This window comes from Zerene cesonia, unplaced genomic scaffold (assembly GCF_012273895.1).
Source record: "Zerene cesonia ecotype Mississippi unplaced genomic scaffold, Zerene_cesonia_1.1 Zces_u007, whole genome shotgun sequence".
NCBI classification, from domain to species: domain Eukaryota; kingdom Metazoa; phylum Arthropoda; class Insecta; order Lepidoptera; family Pieridae; genus Zerene; species Zerene cesonia.
In genome coordinates, this window is record NW_024045137.1 from 221,788 (window position 1) to 240,250 (window position 18,463).

Here is an 18,463-nt window from a genome sequence, read left to right on the forward strand (position 1 = left end):
CACTACAATAATATTTATACATGTCCAAGTATCAGAAGTTCGACGACATGTGACATTTGCCAACCTGAACTTGGTCACGGTGGTGAATTATGGCCTGAACCCTCATAGGAGGCCTGTGTCCCAGCTGTGGGAACATAAATGGGCTGATATGATGATGATGAATATTTATACTCGTGTATCACTTTTTCACCGGTTGATATTGTCTGTTTTTTTTTATAAAATATTGTAATTTAAATATTAATAATATGGTAAATCTTATTTTTTCAACAATTAATCACCATGAACAATATTATTATCACCATGAATAATATAGTAAATGATTTGTACAAATGTATTTTGTATATTTTATTTATATTTATCTAAAAATAAGCATATGAATGTTTCATATATCGTACAAATGTATATAATTCCTTCTCGTATTTTAACATTTATTAGTCTATAAGTTCTAATATAAGATCATGGTTGTAAATATTTTGACATTTTTAAGTGTGACAATGTGTAAATTAATAAATAATTGAATACATTTCTTTTTTCCTTTCCTTCCTCAGTGGTGAGGACCCCGGACTTCAAAGTCGCAGTCGAGGTTCGAGACCAGGCGAGCGTCCAGGAAATAAATTAATTTTTCAATTTATCTGCACATATAAATAATATCATCATTGCTCTAAACTCAAAAATTCGCCGGCATGTGACATCTGCCAAACCGCACTTGGCGAGTGTGGTGGATTATGGCCTGAACCTTCATAAGAGGCCTGTGTCCCAGCAGTGGGAACATATATGGGCTGATGATGATGATTATGATGACGGTTCAATGATTTTTCTAAAAGAAGTGTTGTTTTATGAATAAATGTTTAAGTTTGAATTTGACAGGTGAAATAAAACAATAATTATACTAAGTACTTTAGTATTTATTTTAGATAAAAACTTAAAATTATAAATACTTCATCAAAATTAAATGCGAACAAAATATTGTGTCACTTGATCCTTTTCTTACGGTGGTTTTATATAACAATGTTATGTAGTAAATTAAATTTTATAAAAATATTTTCGTGAATCCATACAAGGTATTTAGGGACAACTATAAAATCATATAAATATTTAGCTACATTAGAAACCCTAACCAATGTCACTGTCAAAATGTCTGCATATGTCACAATATATAAAGATGGTTTTCCATAAAAATAAAACACAGATAATGAAAACGACTGACAATTAGATTAATTTAATTATTATTAACATTTTATTTCTATAAGTTTTTACGATGTAAACTTTCTGTTCAAATAATGAGTCGTGATTTTTAATAATATTTTGAGGTTAGTTAAATTTTATGTCGAATATTTATTTATTTCAGCAAGAAGCTGGCTTGTTGGTTGCGACACGGCACACCACTGCTTTCAAGTCTTTAATAGCTTCATCTTGGACAGCTTGATCGAATTTCTGTAAAGAATGAGAGTACTTATTAAATGCCTATCCTATCCTACTAATATTATAAATGCGAAAGTTTGTAAGGATGTGTGTGTTTGTTGCTCTTTCATGCAAATACTACTGAACCGATTGCAATGAAATTTGGTATGTAAACAGCTGGACAACTCGAATAAAATATAGGCAACTTTTATCCCGACATTTCTACGAGATACGGACTTACGCGGGTGTAACCGCGAGTATTATATATACCACAGTTTATTCTTCATTTGGCTTGGTTAACCTTCCCGATCTCAACAGAGACAGATTCTGTCAATGTCCAATGAAAATAAATGTACCATAGGTTTAATAATTTTGAATGCAGACAGGCATTCTTAAATTTTAATAGGAATTATAAAGTTTTATGAGAAAAGGAAGAATACACTTTTTTTACTGCAGTGGAAGAACTACATAATAGGTAATGAATATACTTAAATATAATGATTAATTATCAAATTTTCCAGGCGATATAGTAGTCAAGCGCTTCCCTATCGAAAAAAAAAGGTGTGTTTGCGATTCACACACGATAGAAGTGAAACTTCAGTAAATTGACAAAAGAATGAGATGAGTATATATAAAATATAAAATAGTACGTATATTTCTGTCTCATTCGTTGCCAGTTTCATTCTACACATTATTGTATTTCTGTCTCTTACCTGTCGTTTTTCCGTTGCATCAGCTTTGAAATCACAACGATTCTAAAGAAGTTTCACTTCAAAAAAATGATTTTAGCCCTCCCTCCTGTGATAGAGTTCAAGTACTCACCTCATTTATAACCACAGTGGGCACAAAAGACAAGGGCCGTTGCAGAGTGTCCGACTTGTCCCCGTAGGAGGCCAGCAGGATGTCGCCCTGCTCGCCGCTTGCGCACTTCTTCAGCTTGTCGGATTCCGCCGAGCGTTTCACTTGTTCCAAGCACTGTATACAGGGTGTTTAGTATCATACATTATACAGGGTGTTTTGTAGCATACATTATATAGGGTGTTCTGTTAGGACGATCAAACGGTTTCGTATCGTATATTGAAAAGGGTGTTTTGTAAGGACGATCACAATTTCATTAATTATGAGTGATAAATTAGTATGTAGAGTAGATAAGAAGACCTTATCAACTTCTTATCTGCGTAACAAGTGAGCAAAGAGGCGGGCTCCAGCTAGTATTGAATATACACAAATATCCATTCACTGAACCAGTTTATCAGTTGAAAACCTTGAGGGGATAGAAGACAAAATCATTATCAAAACCTATGTTCTATGCAAATAATGATTTTTACCATACTAAAGCATCTTTAAATTATTTAACTAGACCAATATTAAATTGTACCACACGGAAGGCACTGACTTTCAAATAAAAAATGGTTGCCTGTAAAGTCGGTTTTACGGGCGAAGATTTTACGTGACAACGTCTTTTTCTCGGTAGAATATTTATTGATATGAATATTATTAAATTGCACAATAGGAACAAGGAATTGAATGAAAATAAGAATCGCACAAATTTTAACTATAGAAAATATATTTTGTTTACTAAAAAGACAGAGACAGAGAGACAAGCACGCGCCGATTTAATGCGCCTAATTCTCTAGTGCTGCGCGCGCGGCGGACCGATCATAGTTCGGTGACTCATCGTAACGTTACCGGGCGTTACAGTTTTTCATGAGTGCCTCCGAGCCGCAACCTAATTTAAGACGTTGTCACGTCAAAAACAAATCGCTAAAGTCAGTTCACCCCACCGAAAGGTCCAAGATAAGAAAGAAAAAAAAAAGTGTATGTGCGATTCACACACGATAGAAGTGAAACTTCAGTAAATCGATGAGATGAATATATATAAAACAGTATGTATATTTCTGTCTCTCTTTGCCGGCTTCATTCTACATATTTTTTTATTTGTGTCTCTCACCTGTCGTTTTTTCCGTTGCATCAGTTTTGAAATCACAACGATTTAAAGAAGTTTCACTTCAAAAATACAAATCGAGAAATTCTATATTTTTACCATCAAGCGACACACCAGCTCCGTAACTCGCTACATAAGAAAAGTTTACCGTGTCCAGAGACTTGTCAGGGTTGGCCTGCCCCATCAGGCAGATCACTAGCTCCATCTTGTCTGTGTCTGCGAGGTGCTTGTCTTTCAAGATGCAAGCTTGGACCTGGAAGATATAATTAATTAAAATATTATTTGATTAAAAGACATCCTGTATATATTAGAATGATTATTGAACGAGTAATATGTATTACAGAAGACAAACGTAACTTTAAAATAAAATATAGGTTGTTTATTTTAAAAGCGAGGTATTTTTATGTTTTTTATTTATTTTGTTAAGTGTATTTTTTAGGGTCAAAAATTCAAATAAGTAAGCTATGCATAAATATTATTCTATGTATAATACGTCAATCGTATTGTATGTTACAATTTTTCTAATACAGATCTATACGTGCTACATGCCCCGGCTCCGCCCGAGTAGTCATACCGTTATTGAAATAATAAAAACTATCCTATTTCTTTTCTAATTATCTTATGTGTTGGATCAAACTGTACATATTAATCAAAATCGGTTGAGAGTCGGAGGCCATCGTGGACAAATAAATAGGCACGTAATTTATATATATATATATATTCAGATTTTATTTTATTTTAATTATATATAATAACAACAGAAGGCAATTTTGTCACTTAAGGTGAAACCGATCTATTGCAGTGACTATTTAAGGATTTTTGAATCCTTGTTTAAAATTTATTCGACGATTTTCACAAATCAAATAAACATTTCATTTTTTTATGTGACATTTTTATATTCATCATCAGCCCATACATGTTCCCACAGCTGGGACACAGGCCTCCTGAACCCTCATTCAGGCCATAATCCACCACGCTGGCCAAGTGCGGGTTGGGAGCTGTCACATATCGTCAAACTTTAACTTCACAGACATGTCGGTTTCCTCACGATGCTTTCATTCACCGTTTCAGGTAGTGGTGATGACATGGACAGATAAATTGAAACATCAATTTCCTGCACTCTTGCCTGGTCTCGAACCATCGACTTATCGATTTTGAAGTCGGAGGCCCTCACCACTGAACAACCACTGTTTGAAAAACCGGGATAGTCAAATAGTATAAATAATAATATAAATATACCTTGTTGCCATAACACTCGTCATTTCCGTGATGACAGATAAACTGCCACTTGCCATTCACCTTGTCGTGCTGAAACAACATACATCGAGTTTAATTTTGCATTCATCTACCCTCAAACTTATGTGTGCACTTGTTTTTGACAATAAACGACAAGTCGCCTTCAAATTGTCAATACAAGAACATATAAGACCACACGGGAGGCCAGATTTTAAATAAAAAATTTTCATCAAAATCGGTTAACCTAATCCAAAGTTGTGAGTTGAAAAAGCCAAAAAATAAAGTACAGTCGAATTGAAATACTCCTTTTCTGTAGCGGGTTTATTATTAAAGAAAATTAAAATCGTCTGGAAAGAAGGAACGGACTGGGACGGGTGAGGAAAAGGAAACGAGCTTCCTATTAATATATTATTATTTGGCCTATTTCACGCCGGTCTTCTGTGTGATACTTCCCCGGTGCGAACTGGCCCAATTCGTGCCGAAGCGTGCTCGAGAAAAGCTCCTTACCGTACTCTTTCCATAGGGGACCAGTTTGACCTTGACAGCCCCACGCAGCTCCCGCCACACTGGCGCCAGTTGGCTGGTGATGAACTGCTTACTATCAGGGCAGAGTGATTCGTAGTACACGGCGATCTTCACCTGGAAATAATGTTGGGAGGTTTCACAAACAACTGCATGGCGTGGCATATTATTTTTATATCTACATCTTCACTACACTAATATTATAAAGTGGAATTTTTATTTTTGTTTGTTTGTTTGTAATGGATAAACTCATAAACTACTGCACCGATTTTAAAAGTCTTTCATCATTAGAAAGCTGCAACTTCGATGTGTGACATAGGCTATATATGTACCACGGGTGAAGCCGGGGCGCTGCTAGTTGATAATAAATAGCAGACGTTGTAGCTTTCTATGGCAAAAATTTAAATTTGAAGACTGACTGTTACTAAGAAACCAATCAAACAATCCAATTTATATAATTTTTACTTGATAAGCTTAACTGGTCCTGTCAGTTTCTTTTCGGATTACAACAGAGATTGTAAAAAAACTATCAATCGAGCCATGCATTTAATTATTACTATTTATTACTATTTGACTAATTTATAGTCGTATCTACATAAACTTATACAATTTATTTATTTTATATATCAACTTCACATGCCATTACAGGTTAAAACCCAATGCGACAGCGACTTACGAGAAAAGTACTTACAATTAAAACTAAGTAATTACCTAACTAAAAATAATGATAACGTCACTACATAGTATTAAACAAAGTCGCTTTTTCTGTCCCTATGTACGCCTAAATCTTTAAAACTACGCAACGGATTTTGGCGCAGGTTTTTCAATAAATAGACTGATTCAAGAGCAAGGTTTATATGTATATTCAACAATGTGCGAGGCCGAGGGCAAAAGCTAGTATTATATATTACATCAAACCCCTAGCAACGTCACTCAATGGACAACAAAACATATCTGTTTTATCGTGAAAACATACATATGCGAACGTAATAAAATACGAACGCCATAGCAAGACCGAGGAAGCTTCAACCACGGGTTTATTATGTTTTTAAAATTTAAATCTCTCTGTACTGAATTTTGTTGCAACTACAATATGGAAGTTATAATAAATACGGAATACGGGACCCTAATTTATGAAACAAAGAAATTGAACTCGGCTAAGTGCTGACCTCGTTCCCAGGTGCGTGCGAAGGTTGCAATATTGCTTCTAGGCGGTAGGGGTGTCAACTCACAGTTTTAAGACATCTTTAACATGGCATAGGTTATCTTTATATTATACTAGCTCCGCCCCGCGGTTTCACCCGCGTAAATCCGTATCCCGTAGGAATATGGGGATAAAAAGTTGCTTATATGTTATTCCAGTTGTCCAGCAGTTGTCTACGTACCAAATTTCAGGGCAATCGGTTCATTAGTTTTTGCGTGAAAGAGTAACAAACACACACATCCTTACAAACTTTCGCATTTATAATATTAGTAGGATAGGATATGAGTTGGTTGATTCGGCGAATTTCATAAAAGCAAATGTTTTGGAATTTAGGTGCTGCTGTATCGTTTTTAGGTTGCAGGGTTGTCGAAATATACTTTTTATTTTTTCTTTTATATTTGACTCTGGTTGATTACATGAATTTTAAGCCCTTAGGTAGTTAATCTCTTTGTATCATGTTATATTGTGCAAATATAAGGATAAAAATAAAAAATTATCTGTTATTTTGTTATTTATTTAACTATTTACATATTTACATATTAAGCATTCACTATTCTAATGTATAATAAAAATCGATTTAGCCGTTTTGGAGTTATATAAGATGGAAACGCCGTAAGACAATTCATAATAAAAAAAGATTTTAAAAATAAACAAATGGTCAGTTCTACATTGACGTAAACTGTTTCTTAGAACAAACTTATAATGCTTTCATAACAAGTTTGGGTGTAGCTGCATTTTTTGCAAATTCAGCGATTTGAAAACCTTTAAAACATATCTTGCTGTTACGGTAAAATCGTAAAAATCGATAGAATACATATCGCGAGATATTTATCTGTCTATAAAGTCATTGCTGCAAGAATAAAAACATCACAAAAATTTGTTTGTTTTTTTATTCTTGCAATCTTTTATAGAGTATGGCCACAGATAACATAATACTAGTATAACTATTCTTATCTGTGGCAGCCCTAACAGAAATTTACTAGATATTTTGACCTACTAAAGATTTTGACCGACACGTTACTAAGATTATGTTTATTTAAATGTGCTTGTATGTCCCCGTTTAGCTCCGTAATTACTGCAATTATTTTCAATTCAGATGTTCTAAACATGTGCGGCAATTTTTATTTTATTTTAATCAAGTAATTCACATATTGTACTGCAGACCGAGTGGTCCCAAGACCTGTAAAAACTTTTCAAATGATCTATCTACCTCACAAATTTCTTTGAAATCGGCATAGCAGGCAAATCGGCATCACAAAGTAAATATAAAATAACTATACCTAAAGGTATACTATATTTATATTAAACGTATAAATACGTTTAAATATTTTTTTGGACTTCAATTACTGCTATCTGCATCTAAATATCACATTAATATTATAAATGTGAAAGTTTGTTTGTTAAGATGTTTGTCCGTCAATCACGCTGAAACTACTAAGCGGATTCTGATGAAATTTGGTATACAGAGAGGGTATGAGCTGACTTTGGTCATAGGATACTTTTTTCCCGATTAAATGCTCCTGCATGTAGCAGTAGTTCCTGAGATAAGCGCGTTCAAACAAACTCTTCAACTTTATATCAGTATTAGTTAGCAAAGATCTTTTTTTTACATTAGATAGCCAGGAATTCTGCAATCCCACCTGATGCCTGTCTAGGTAGACCCTATTCACTCTTGCCTTGAATAAATTTAAATTATATATAACCAGCAGTTCGCCCCGGCTTCGCCCGGGGTACATATATAGCCTTTATCACTCAGCGAAGTTGCATCCTTCTAATGGAGAAAAAAAAAAAAAAAATTAAAATCGGTCCAGTACTTTTTGAGTCATATATTACAAACAAACAAACAAATGTTTCATCTTTATAATATTAGTATAGAAGTGTAGATAGATAAACCGAGATAAGTAGGTAGGTAAGTAGTAGTAAGGTAGTTAACAAGCAAATAAGTAAAACATAGAAACACACGTACCTTATTGTCTTCTCGCCTGTTCTTCGCCAGCGCACCACAGAGGAATGCGACTGCGCAGATTGCGATCAGTGATCTCATCTTGTGCTGAAATAGGACTATATGTTAACCATGGCTCTATCTGTTTATATACCTAGAACTGTATTAAACCTAGGAACTGTATCAAACCTAGGAACTGTATTAAACCTAGGAACTGTTTTTAATTTTGAATCTAATTAGAATTGGATAATTGTCAAATTCCAAATGCTATTGTTATAACTAATTTAATTGGAATTGTTTTATATCGTAATTGGGAAATGTATAAAACAACAGATACTTGCGAATAAAACAAAAACACACATGATTCACAAAGGTTTTATTTAAGAACCACCTTTACTGTTATGTCATTGTATACCGACATACATAGGTTGTTTCTGTATGCGAAACACCCTAAGATCAGATCTGTCCTGGAGTCGTTTAAAAAAGGTCGTTTACAGATTACAAAATAATACGTAACACGCTCTAAAAACTATATACATTTGTCTATTGTAAATTATTTCGCTTCCGCACTTTAGTTATGCAATCCTGGGTATTTTATACTATGACGGATTTCATATTCAACCAAAGACATACTATAAAACGATGCCATCGATTCCAGAATATTCTCAAATCGTTAACTATTGTTAGGTTATACCCAGTTTTATATTATACTAGCTGCGCCGCGCGGTTTTAACCGCGTAAGTCCGTATCACGTAGGAAAATCGTAATAAAAAGTTGTCTATACGTTATTTCAGTTGTCCACCTGTCTACGTACCAAATTTCATTGCAATCGGTTTAGAAGTTTTTGCGTAAAAGAGCAACAAATACCCACAAATCCTTATAAACTTTCGCATTTACAATATTAGTAGGATTATCTATGGTTATATAAAACTGTAAGGCCGATTTCCGTATTTGACCTGTTAGGACTGTCTCTCTTTAAATAATGATCATTGTACGAGGTCACACATGAATGGTCGCTTGAGAAAGTATGTTTGGATCATTGACCGCTAATTCAATCAGTGAATATCGCCCATTTCATAACCAGTATAGGGTAGTTCTGAGACAAAATGTTTTATGTCTGTGGGTGTATCCTATCAGGATAATGAGATAAACTCATGAAATTATTGTATTGTCACCGATCCGCGATAAGTGTACAGAGTTTAAATTGAATCTGCCCGTTTATAGTGAGTTCAAATCGAGTCTAAAGGAGTCGGTTACATACAAACAACTCGTAAAGCGTGAAGCGTTTAAAAAGCAAATTGATTCGGTGACTGAGTGTCTCACATGAGCGCACAGCTCAAATAAATTGTATTCCGATTAGAAATTGAAATTTAGCATTAGCTTCTTTAAGTTTTTAAATTAAATTGATAACGATATAGTTCTTTACATAATTAATGAAACTTACTCAGTAGCGGATTTAGGCCCGTGAGGCCCGGGTCTAGGGCGGCAAATTTTGAGTGATTCTTACATCAAATTTATATTCTAACGTTATATCTTAACTTTGTTAATAATTCGCTGGAATAAATATCCATAATATGACAAACTGGCGCAGAATCGATCCTATTCTAAGTCAAATAGCATAATATATATTATAACTTCAATAATATATCTATCTTCACATACAATTGTTAATCACGTTCGCAGTCAAATAATTTAAACAATAAACAAATTTCTCATCGTAACGCTTTCCAAACCACAAACAATATACATACAGATAACTGTCAAAGTATTTTCTATCTTAAGATTTCTCCAACTCAGCACAGTTACGGTACTTGCGTCTAAGTGTAAGTTGTAAACCGGTCAAGTGTGAAACGGTCATCATTTTTTTAATAAATTATAATCGACTTCAATCATTCAAATTTTTAATGTGGGAGTCGAGCACCCTTCGGCACGAATTGGGCCAGCTCGCAACGGGAAAGTACCACACCCTCACAGAAGACCGGCGTGAAATAGCATACTGCTGTGTTTCGTTCGTTGAGTGGGGGAGCCGGAGGCCAATATCCCTTTCTTTACCCTTCCCATTCCTTTCCTTTATTTCTCTAATCAATCCTTTCTTAACCCCTTTCCAATTTGAAGTCGGCAATCCATTCGTAGAGGCGTAAGGTCTGCAAACGACCTTACGTCTCTCCAAATGTCCACGGACGCTGGTAGCGCTTACCATCAGGCGACCCACCAGCTCCTTTGCCAACGGTAACATAAAAAAAATTCCTCCTCCATATATAAACTTAAACAAACCGGTAAAAAAAGATAATTTGTGTAGATAAAATGTAAAAAAATAAGCGAAAAATCTGTTTTCAGCTTCTCTGTTTAATTTATATTAAGAAATTATAAACCGTGTGTTTTTATCGACAGATTACGATTTGTGATTCACTTCAAAGTATTGTTTTGTTCTATTGAGATTACCTAACGTATACCATACGCATGAAAATAAGTACAATAAATTCATATATCCTTGAATCCTTGATAATAACTTGTAATTTATATATAATTTATGCCATATATTATTGTTTTGCTACGGTATGCAGGTAAATTATTATTTCATTGTTTAGAACTGACAATCAAAACATGATTAAAAAGTTATGTTTTAGTACTAATCATTTATGATTAATGACACATAACTTTAATATTATTAGCCTTTTGTAATGTCAAATTAGTGGTGTAATAATTTTTTTTTATGTCACAGTCGGCAATGGAGCTGGTGGGACACCTGATGGTAAGCGCTACCACCGCCCGTGAACATTTGGAGAGGCGTAAGGTCAATGGTAGACCTTACGACTCTACGAATGGATTGCTGACTATAAATTGGGAAGGGATTATGACAGGATTGGCGAGAGGAATAAAGGAAAGGACTGGGAAGGGTAAGGAAAAGGATATGGGCTTGCGGTGTATTAAATGATTGTCCAAGAAATATAATACTTTTAAAATAATATGTATGTAGACAACTCAAACTCAAACATTTATTTATTCAATTAGACTTCTTATAGAAGCACTTTTCTATCGTCATAACACAGTTTTAATACGTACTATATATACAAAGATGAAGAAGAAATAGAAATATTATTGTACACCACAAAAGCTACAATTATAAGTGACAATAGGGAACTTAAAATGTACAGAGGTCTTATCGCTATTAGCGATCTCTCCCAGACAACCCGGAAGAGAGAATCAAAGTAAGGTGGTGGTGAAATATAATAATTGATTGAAAAATTGGTATGTTTAAAATAATACATACATACACACATTACATATCATATAATATTTTTAATATCCTACCAATATTGTAAATGCGAAAGTTTGTAAGGAAGTGTGTGTGTGTTTGTTGCTCTTTCACGCAAAAACTGCTGAACCGGTTGCAATGAAATTTTATCTCAATATTATCGCATGCATTTATTTTTATTTTATCATTGTGTATTTTCTATTTTTTATGTTTATTTTGTACCTAAAGCTTATTTTTACTGTGCGATATGCCAATAAAATGAACATCTTTTCATTATATATTTCTTTCAATACATAAACTCTTATACTCAAACTCAATATATATAATCATACACATATATAACATCACATATATAATCATCGATTCATACAAAAGTAGACTTCCTTCAGATCTGCGATGCGCTTTTGTATCTTCAAAATACATCATTTAACATTTACCACTGAGCAACGGTTCTGAAACTATTCATTAGAGTATTTTTTTTAAAACACCGAGCATCCTGTCCCGTCCATAATTTCCTGGGCTATCTATTCCTATTAAAAACGGGCAGCGCATCCGCAGACACAACTGCGACTGTTCACGGGCGGTGGTGATCGCTTGCCAACAGGCGAACCACCAGCTCTGATAAATTATCAAAATCGGTTCATCAAGTCGATAGTTTTGAAGTAGCAAAGCAATAAAAAGCAGACAAACGGACTAACTCTTAATTTTTTAAAACAATCCACGGGAATCATCAAAATCAGAAAGTCCAGTTGAGTTCTCACGTAACAAAGTCAAAAAATACATACAAATTGGTAACCTCCTCGATTTTTGCAGTCGGTTGACAAAAGGAAAGATGTCTTACCCTCCAAACAACACAATAGCAACGCTTCAGACGCATCAATAAAAACTATTCTATAAAAGTACGTGTTTCGCTGCAGTTTCGTCAACAGCAACTGCGATAACGCATGGCTCGCTTGAACTTTGCTATCTGGTTTCTTTATATAGAAACAAAGATTGATTTGTTAATCATTATTTGAGAGCATTTCTCTGGGTTACAACACCGATAATGTGATATACAGGGTGTTCCGCTGACGGTGTACTATATTATATATTATTATTTGTTTACACTTAACCTAACCTTATAGCTAAGTACATCACGGTTGCAGTACAAATAGGTATCAAACAATTAAAGGTTCAAGAACGACGTCTTTGCTAGGTTACAGAGTAACCTGTATTAAATATATCAGTACCTTCCCCTACCAGAGCTATAACTTATTAGTACGCATAGTTTTAAATCCTGATTACGGAGAAAATACGTGAAGACAATACGACGTGTGGTGAAAGGAAGGTGAGATTCCATAGAATAAGGGGTCCCCGACCAATCTATACGACAGGTCGGCTTGTAAGGCCCTAATAATGATATAGGACAGTTGTATATATACCTCTGTAGCGAGAGCATTGCTAGCGCGATTCAGATACCACAAGATACGATACGATACACGATAGACCACAGATTATATACAAACAGATAACTGTCAAAGTATTTTCTAAAACCCAACATAATTGTGGTACTTCTCTAAGTGTAAGGTTGCAAACCGGTCAAGTGTGAAACGTACATAATTTTTTTAATAAATTAAAATCGCCTTCAATCATTAAAATTTTTAATGTGGTTGTCGAGGACGCTTCGACACGAATTGGGCCAGCTCTCACCGGGGAAGTACCACACAGTAGATTGGCGTGAAATAGCAGCATTCTGCTGTTTCATTCGGTGAAAGGAAGCCAGAGGCCCATATCCATTTCTTTACCCTTTCCAGTCCTTTCCTTTATTCCTCTAGTTAATGCTTTCTTAATTCTTTTTCAATTTATTGTCGGCAAGTGTGCGTGCGGGTGACAAAAGTGGACGGATGGGAGTTGGGGGTGTACACGTAGAGTAGAATAAATCTAGCAGAAAAGTCTTTGGGAATTTTATGAGTAATTTTACGTAATCAGCGTAATAAAAACTACAAGTTTCGCAAAGCACTACCGACATTGGCGGGACACCTGTATATACTGGTTTTACTAAAAATATATTAATGCTCATAGCGTATATCTTTATTTATTTAGAATCGTTGTAATACTTAAATTAACAGTCAACATTTACCACCGGTTCGGATGGCAGTTTTTACAGAGAAGAGCCGGCAAGAAACTCTGTAGTTGCTCTTTCCCGATTATGTCCAATTTACATAAAATGATTGGATTTCAATCGGATAGTAGCAAATAAAGGTACATAAGAATATCTATAATCCTGAGTTGGCTATGAGCCCACTATCCCATACTGACCCTTACAAAAAAGATTTCAGAAGCAGGTGTCCTCGAGCAATCGAGTAACGTACATACGAACAATAAGAAGCATAAAGAGAAATTTATTTCGTCTTCTTTGAAATATTTTAAATTAAATGCATATTGGACCCATAATGATTGATTTTTATTTAAGTGACAAGCTGACACAAAATATTATCTTTACCACGGGTTAATCTTACTAGCGGTCGTATGTACATATTTCATTATTATATACTCAATGACAGAGCCTCAGTAAAGATGCAGCTTTGTAATTGTAAAAGAACTTTTGAAATCGGTCCAGCGGTTTACAAACATACATATTATCTGATCAGCTTTTCTCCCGAAAATTGACATCGCAAGAATATATTTCACCGCGGTAAAATGTCTCATAACTTCTATAATAAAGTCGCATAAAATCGCGTGAAAGACAAACAAACAAACAATAAATAAGGAATGTGTAACCTACCAGCTCCCTTATAAGTCACTATCGGTCCGCCCCGGCTTCGCCCGTGGTACATATATAGCCTAAAGCCTTCCTCAATAAATGGGCTATCTAAAACTGAAACATTTTTTCAAAACGGACCAATAGCTTCTGAGATTAGCGCGTTCAAACGAACAAATTATATATTAGTTTATAATATTAGTATAGACTAGAAAAATGGTAAATGTTTAAATGTTATGACGATTCACAAGTGTTTCTATAAGAAGTCTAATTAAATAAATAAATATTTGAGTTTGAGTTTGAAAAACACCTAGATTGTTTCTTTAGACAGGGTCAACGATTTTTCTGATAACTTACATGTATTATTTACAAATATAAAACATTATTAATAATAAAAGAGGTCACGCAGGTCTGGCGCCAAGATAATATAGTTTAAGCACAAATTATGATTAACAGGATAGAAATTGCTAATAGTATAAACAAATCTGTCTGTCTGTCCCTCTGTGTGCTTGAAGCTTTAAAACTACGCAACAGATTTTGACGCCTTTTTGAGACTATATCACATAGGCATAGTACCATACGCGAAGCCGGGACGGCCAGCTAGGTCTTCAATACATAATCATGTCTTGTTTAAAGATCAGTTATTATATTGAGATTGTGAAATAGAGATAATGATGTTGTGGCAGTTAAGGAAAACGAAACTTATTTAACAGCGCGGGGTTTTTAGCGAATAGATCAACACTTGGCAGTAGGTATTTGTTTTAATGTAAACTTGCTTTTGCCCGCGGCGTTGTACGCGTTAAATTCGCAGTAACCCTCCCCGTTTTTCTATGTTATCTATACAATTTTATAAAGAAACTCTTCGTTTGTCTGTTTGAACGCACTAATCTCAGGAACTATTGGTCCGATTTGAAAAATTCTTTCAGTGTTAGATAGCCCATTTATTGAGGAATATATGTACCACGGGCGAAGCCGGGACGAACAGCTAGTTATTCATATAAACCTTCCTCTTGAATCTCTTCAATCAAAAAAAATCCCCAACAATTTTTTTGCGTAATTGTAAAGATAAGCATACACACACATAAAATGACTTTGTTTTATACTATGTAGTGATAGGTAGGTACCTACCAAATATATATTCTATGCGTTACATATAAATACCATTATTAAATAAAAAACCGACAGCTATGTAATTGATTTTATTTAAATGTAAATACAAATGAAATGAAAAAACAGTTTAATGAAAAAGGTCACAATATCAGGACGAGGTATAATTCAAATTTGGAAAATTCGAAATTAATTGGTTAAATTGTACTATAGATTTTTTTTAATATTGATAGATAAAAAAACGTTGAAACATTATATTCTACTAATATTATAAATGCGAAAGTTTGTAAGGATGTGTGTGTGTTTGTTGCTCTTTCACGCAAAAACTACTGAACTGATTGCCCTGAAATTTGGTACGTAGACAGCTGGACAACTGGAATAACATATAGGCAACTTTTTATCCCGATATTCCTACGGGATACGGACTGACGCGGGTGAAACCGCGGAGCGCAGCTAGTATGTATAAATTTATCCATACTGCATTCAATATACTATAATGCTTATCTATCTGTTTGTTTGGTTGCCAGGATCATTATAGGTTCATTAGTAACGACATAAAAAAACAACACTAGTTTTTTTTTGTTGTTTATGTGAGCCAGATAAGTAAAAATAATTTTCATTTATAACTTTTTGGATAGAAGATATAAAAACCTTGGCAGTATTCGAAGAAACAAACGCGAAGCAAATAACGACTAGAAGTTTATATGAACTTTACATTTACATTTAATTTTAGCGAAGCAATGAGAAATATGATCTCGGCGTGTTTCAGCATAATTTTTATGTCTAATTAGGAATTAGAATGGTACAAAATATAGTAAAACTATTCAATTTACTTCCTAATTTAAAAAGTAAAAACAAAAATATTGTTTATATTTTTAATAATATTTGTTATTTTTGAACGCAGGTACAGTTATTGTAATATTTTAATTATACAGTACCAACCAGTATCTAGGACGTAATTAAAAAAAAAAAAAAACTCGATCATTATATTTTATTCAAGCAGTGCAACTTGCAAGCAATTCAAGTTCAGTCAATAAGAAATCCTGTTTGTAACTTTGAACATAATATATAAAGTACACAATAAAAACCCGTTTCTTAAGTCTGATAAAAAAAGTAACTCACTTGTAGTTGCGCGGGTAACAATAGCGCCAAAATTGACAATTACTTTTTTTCTTATTCGAATTTCGAACGCGTGCAGCGATTGCCAGCGTCGCGGAGACTGAGGTTAACGTATTGCTCAAGTGAACGCCGAACGGTATACGGTATTATCCCTGTAGTTTGAGTACGTACGTCCTTTGTACTTGTTTTATGGCGGTAATGATTGTTTGTAATTGTTTGGGCTACATTCAATTCAGTAGGGTTGTACGCTTTTATTTATTTTTGTTTACATTACGAGATTGATGTCTGTTCGCCGTTCAAACTTCGAATATTGTTTAAATATATTTTTTTTTTTAAGAGTTGTGATGACAGATTTTGAGATACTGTGTTTATGAGCATATATTTTTTTAATATCAGTTTTTTTTATAACAAAATCGTTGAATTTATTAATCATGTTTATGAAGTATGTAAAGTGGGTTATAAAATAACTTTACAATGGGTACTAACCGTAATTGCGTATAGCATGAAGCACAAAAACAGTTTCACGTTTAAATATTTATTGGTGAAAGGCATTTCGTGATAGAAAACATGAATTGTAATGTAATACATGTATTTTAGTGTGAGTGACATTGTGCTTATTTACTTGTGTTGAAAATATTGTTAATGGAACTGGGAGTTGTGGCGTATAAAGAGTGAGAGATTTTATTCCATACAAATAAGTACTTAACTACTGTTTTATTTTTTATTTAAGAATATATTTTAGTACATCTAGCAAATAATGAACTCTCCAAGACCCATTGATGTATTATAGGCAATAATACACAATCGTTTTATACAAAATATTAAGTCGTTGAATATGTCCGAGGGGCGTTGTATGAAAAATTCATTGAAATTTCTTCCTGCTAATATTATAAATGCGAAAGTTTGTAAGGATGTGTGTGTATTTGTTGCTCTTTCACGCAAAACTGAACCGGTTGCAATGAAATCTGGTACGTAGATAGCTGAACAACTGGAATAACATATAGGCAACTTTTTCATCCTAAACTGATTACGGGATACGGACTTGCGCGGGTGAAACCGCGGGACACAGCTAGTATTGCAATAATGTTCAAAAGTCTGTTTTTCTTTAGAAAACTCTGCCTAATACGCGCCTAGGCAGAGTTTTGTTGTGGACAATTTTTGAGGATGATTGCCAACCTTTCGATTATTGGCTAAAATAAAACAAAAAAACTCTATTTATCATTTAATTAACACATTCAACAACATTATTTGAACTACCATTTCGCAAGAACTGCATCAATTCGTTAATATCAAGTAGCAGGGGTGATTTATCGTTGTTTGCGTATAATTCGTATCTTGGCGGGTTTTCGACAGAATGCCGACCACAGACTATAATATTTGGGTAGCCCATTCTGAAAAAAAAAACAAAAATTAGAAAATATCTGAGGGTATTTACAAATAAAAATAATTTTTTTTTTTTAGACAAATAACCTCATAAATTTTAGCCACTAGAGAATTTTTTTACTTTAATCACTACTTTTAACTAGACTACTTATAACTTATAACAACTTCTAATTAGTAGTTATTCATAATTTATTTACCACACACCCTGTATATAAAAAAAAATACATAAAGCCCCTCACCGATCAGCCATCATCATCCGCTTGCCGATGGTGAGAGCGTGTCTATCATCAACCAGCACATCACCCACCACATCACCTATACAACGCGCTACGCCCTGCGTCTCTTGCGCTCCATGTACCGACCACTCTTTTGAACCCTCCTGTATATAAAAAAATTAATGAAGTTAATTACTAATTATAATTAAACGTTAAACAGATTTTCCCTCTTTTTTCTTCACTATTTCAACCAACTTCAAAAAATGGTAATAAATTCGAATAGACTTTTTTCTTTTTTCTGTGTCACATTATAACTTTTTATTGGATGAATCGATTTATATGATTCTTTTTTATTTGTCTTCCCGGGTTAGTTTTTTTTTTTTTTTTTTTTTT

General features: G+C 34.0%; 2 protein-coding genes across 2 annotated transcripts in view; both read right to left on the reverse strand.

Annotated features, from left to right (window-relative positions):
* Positions 1-945: 945 nt before the first annotated feature.
* LOC119839027 (gamma-interferon-inducible lysosomal thiol reductase-like) lies at positions 946-16,632 on the reverse strand. Its single transcript, XM_038365197.1, has 7 exons — positions 16,476-16,632; positions 8,275-8,358; positions 5,090-5,221; positions 4,586-4,654; positions 3,495-3,599; positions 2,224-2,376; positions 946-1,434 (listed from the first exon to the last, which is right to left on the reverse strand). The coding sequence occupies exons 2-7, from the start codon at positions 8,350-8,352 to the stop codon at positions 1,345-1,347; spliced, it is 627 nt and encodes a 208-aa protein (XP_038221125.1). The 5' UTR covers positions 8,353-8,358; positions 16,476-16,632; the 3' UTR covers positions 946-1,344.
* A 1,049-nt stretch (positions 16,633-17,681) lies between these two features.
* The window catches only part of LOC119839029 (probable proline--tRNA ligase, mitochondrial), a 7,772-nt gene continuing 6,990 nt past the window's right edge, over positions 17,682-18,463 (reverse strand). Inside the window, exons 8-9 of the mRNA XM_038365199.1 lie at positions 18,095-18,234; positions 17,682-17,863 (exon numbers count right to left, since the gene is read on the reverse strand). Of these exons, the coding sequence (XP_038221127.1) occupies positions 17,695-17,863; positions 18,095-18,234 (309 nt within the window). The 3' untranslated portion in view covers positions 17,682-17,694. The remainder of the gene's footprint in view (positions 17,864-18,094; positions 18,235-18,463) is intronic.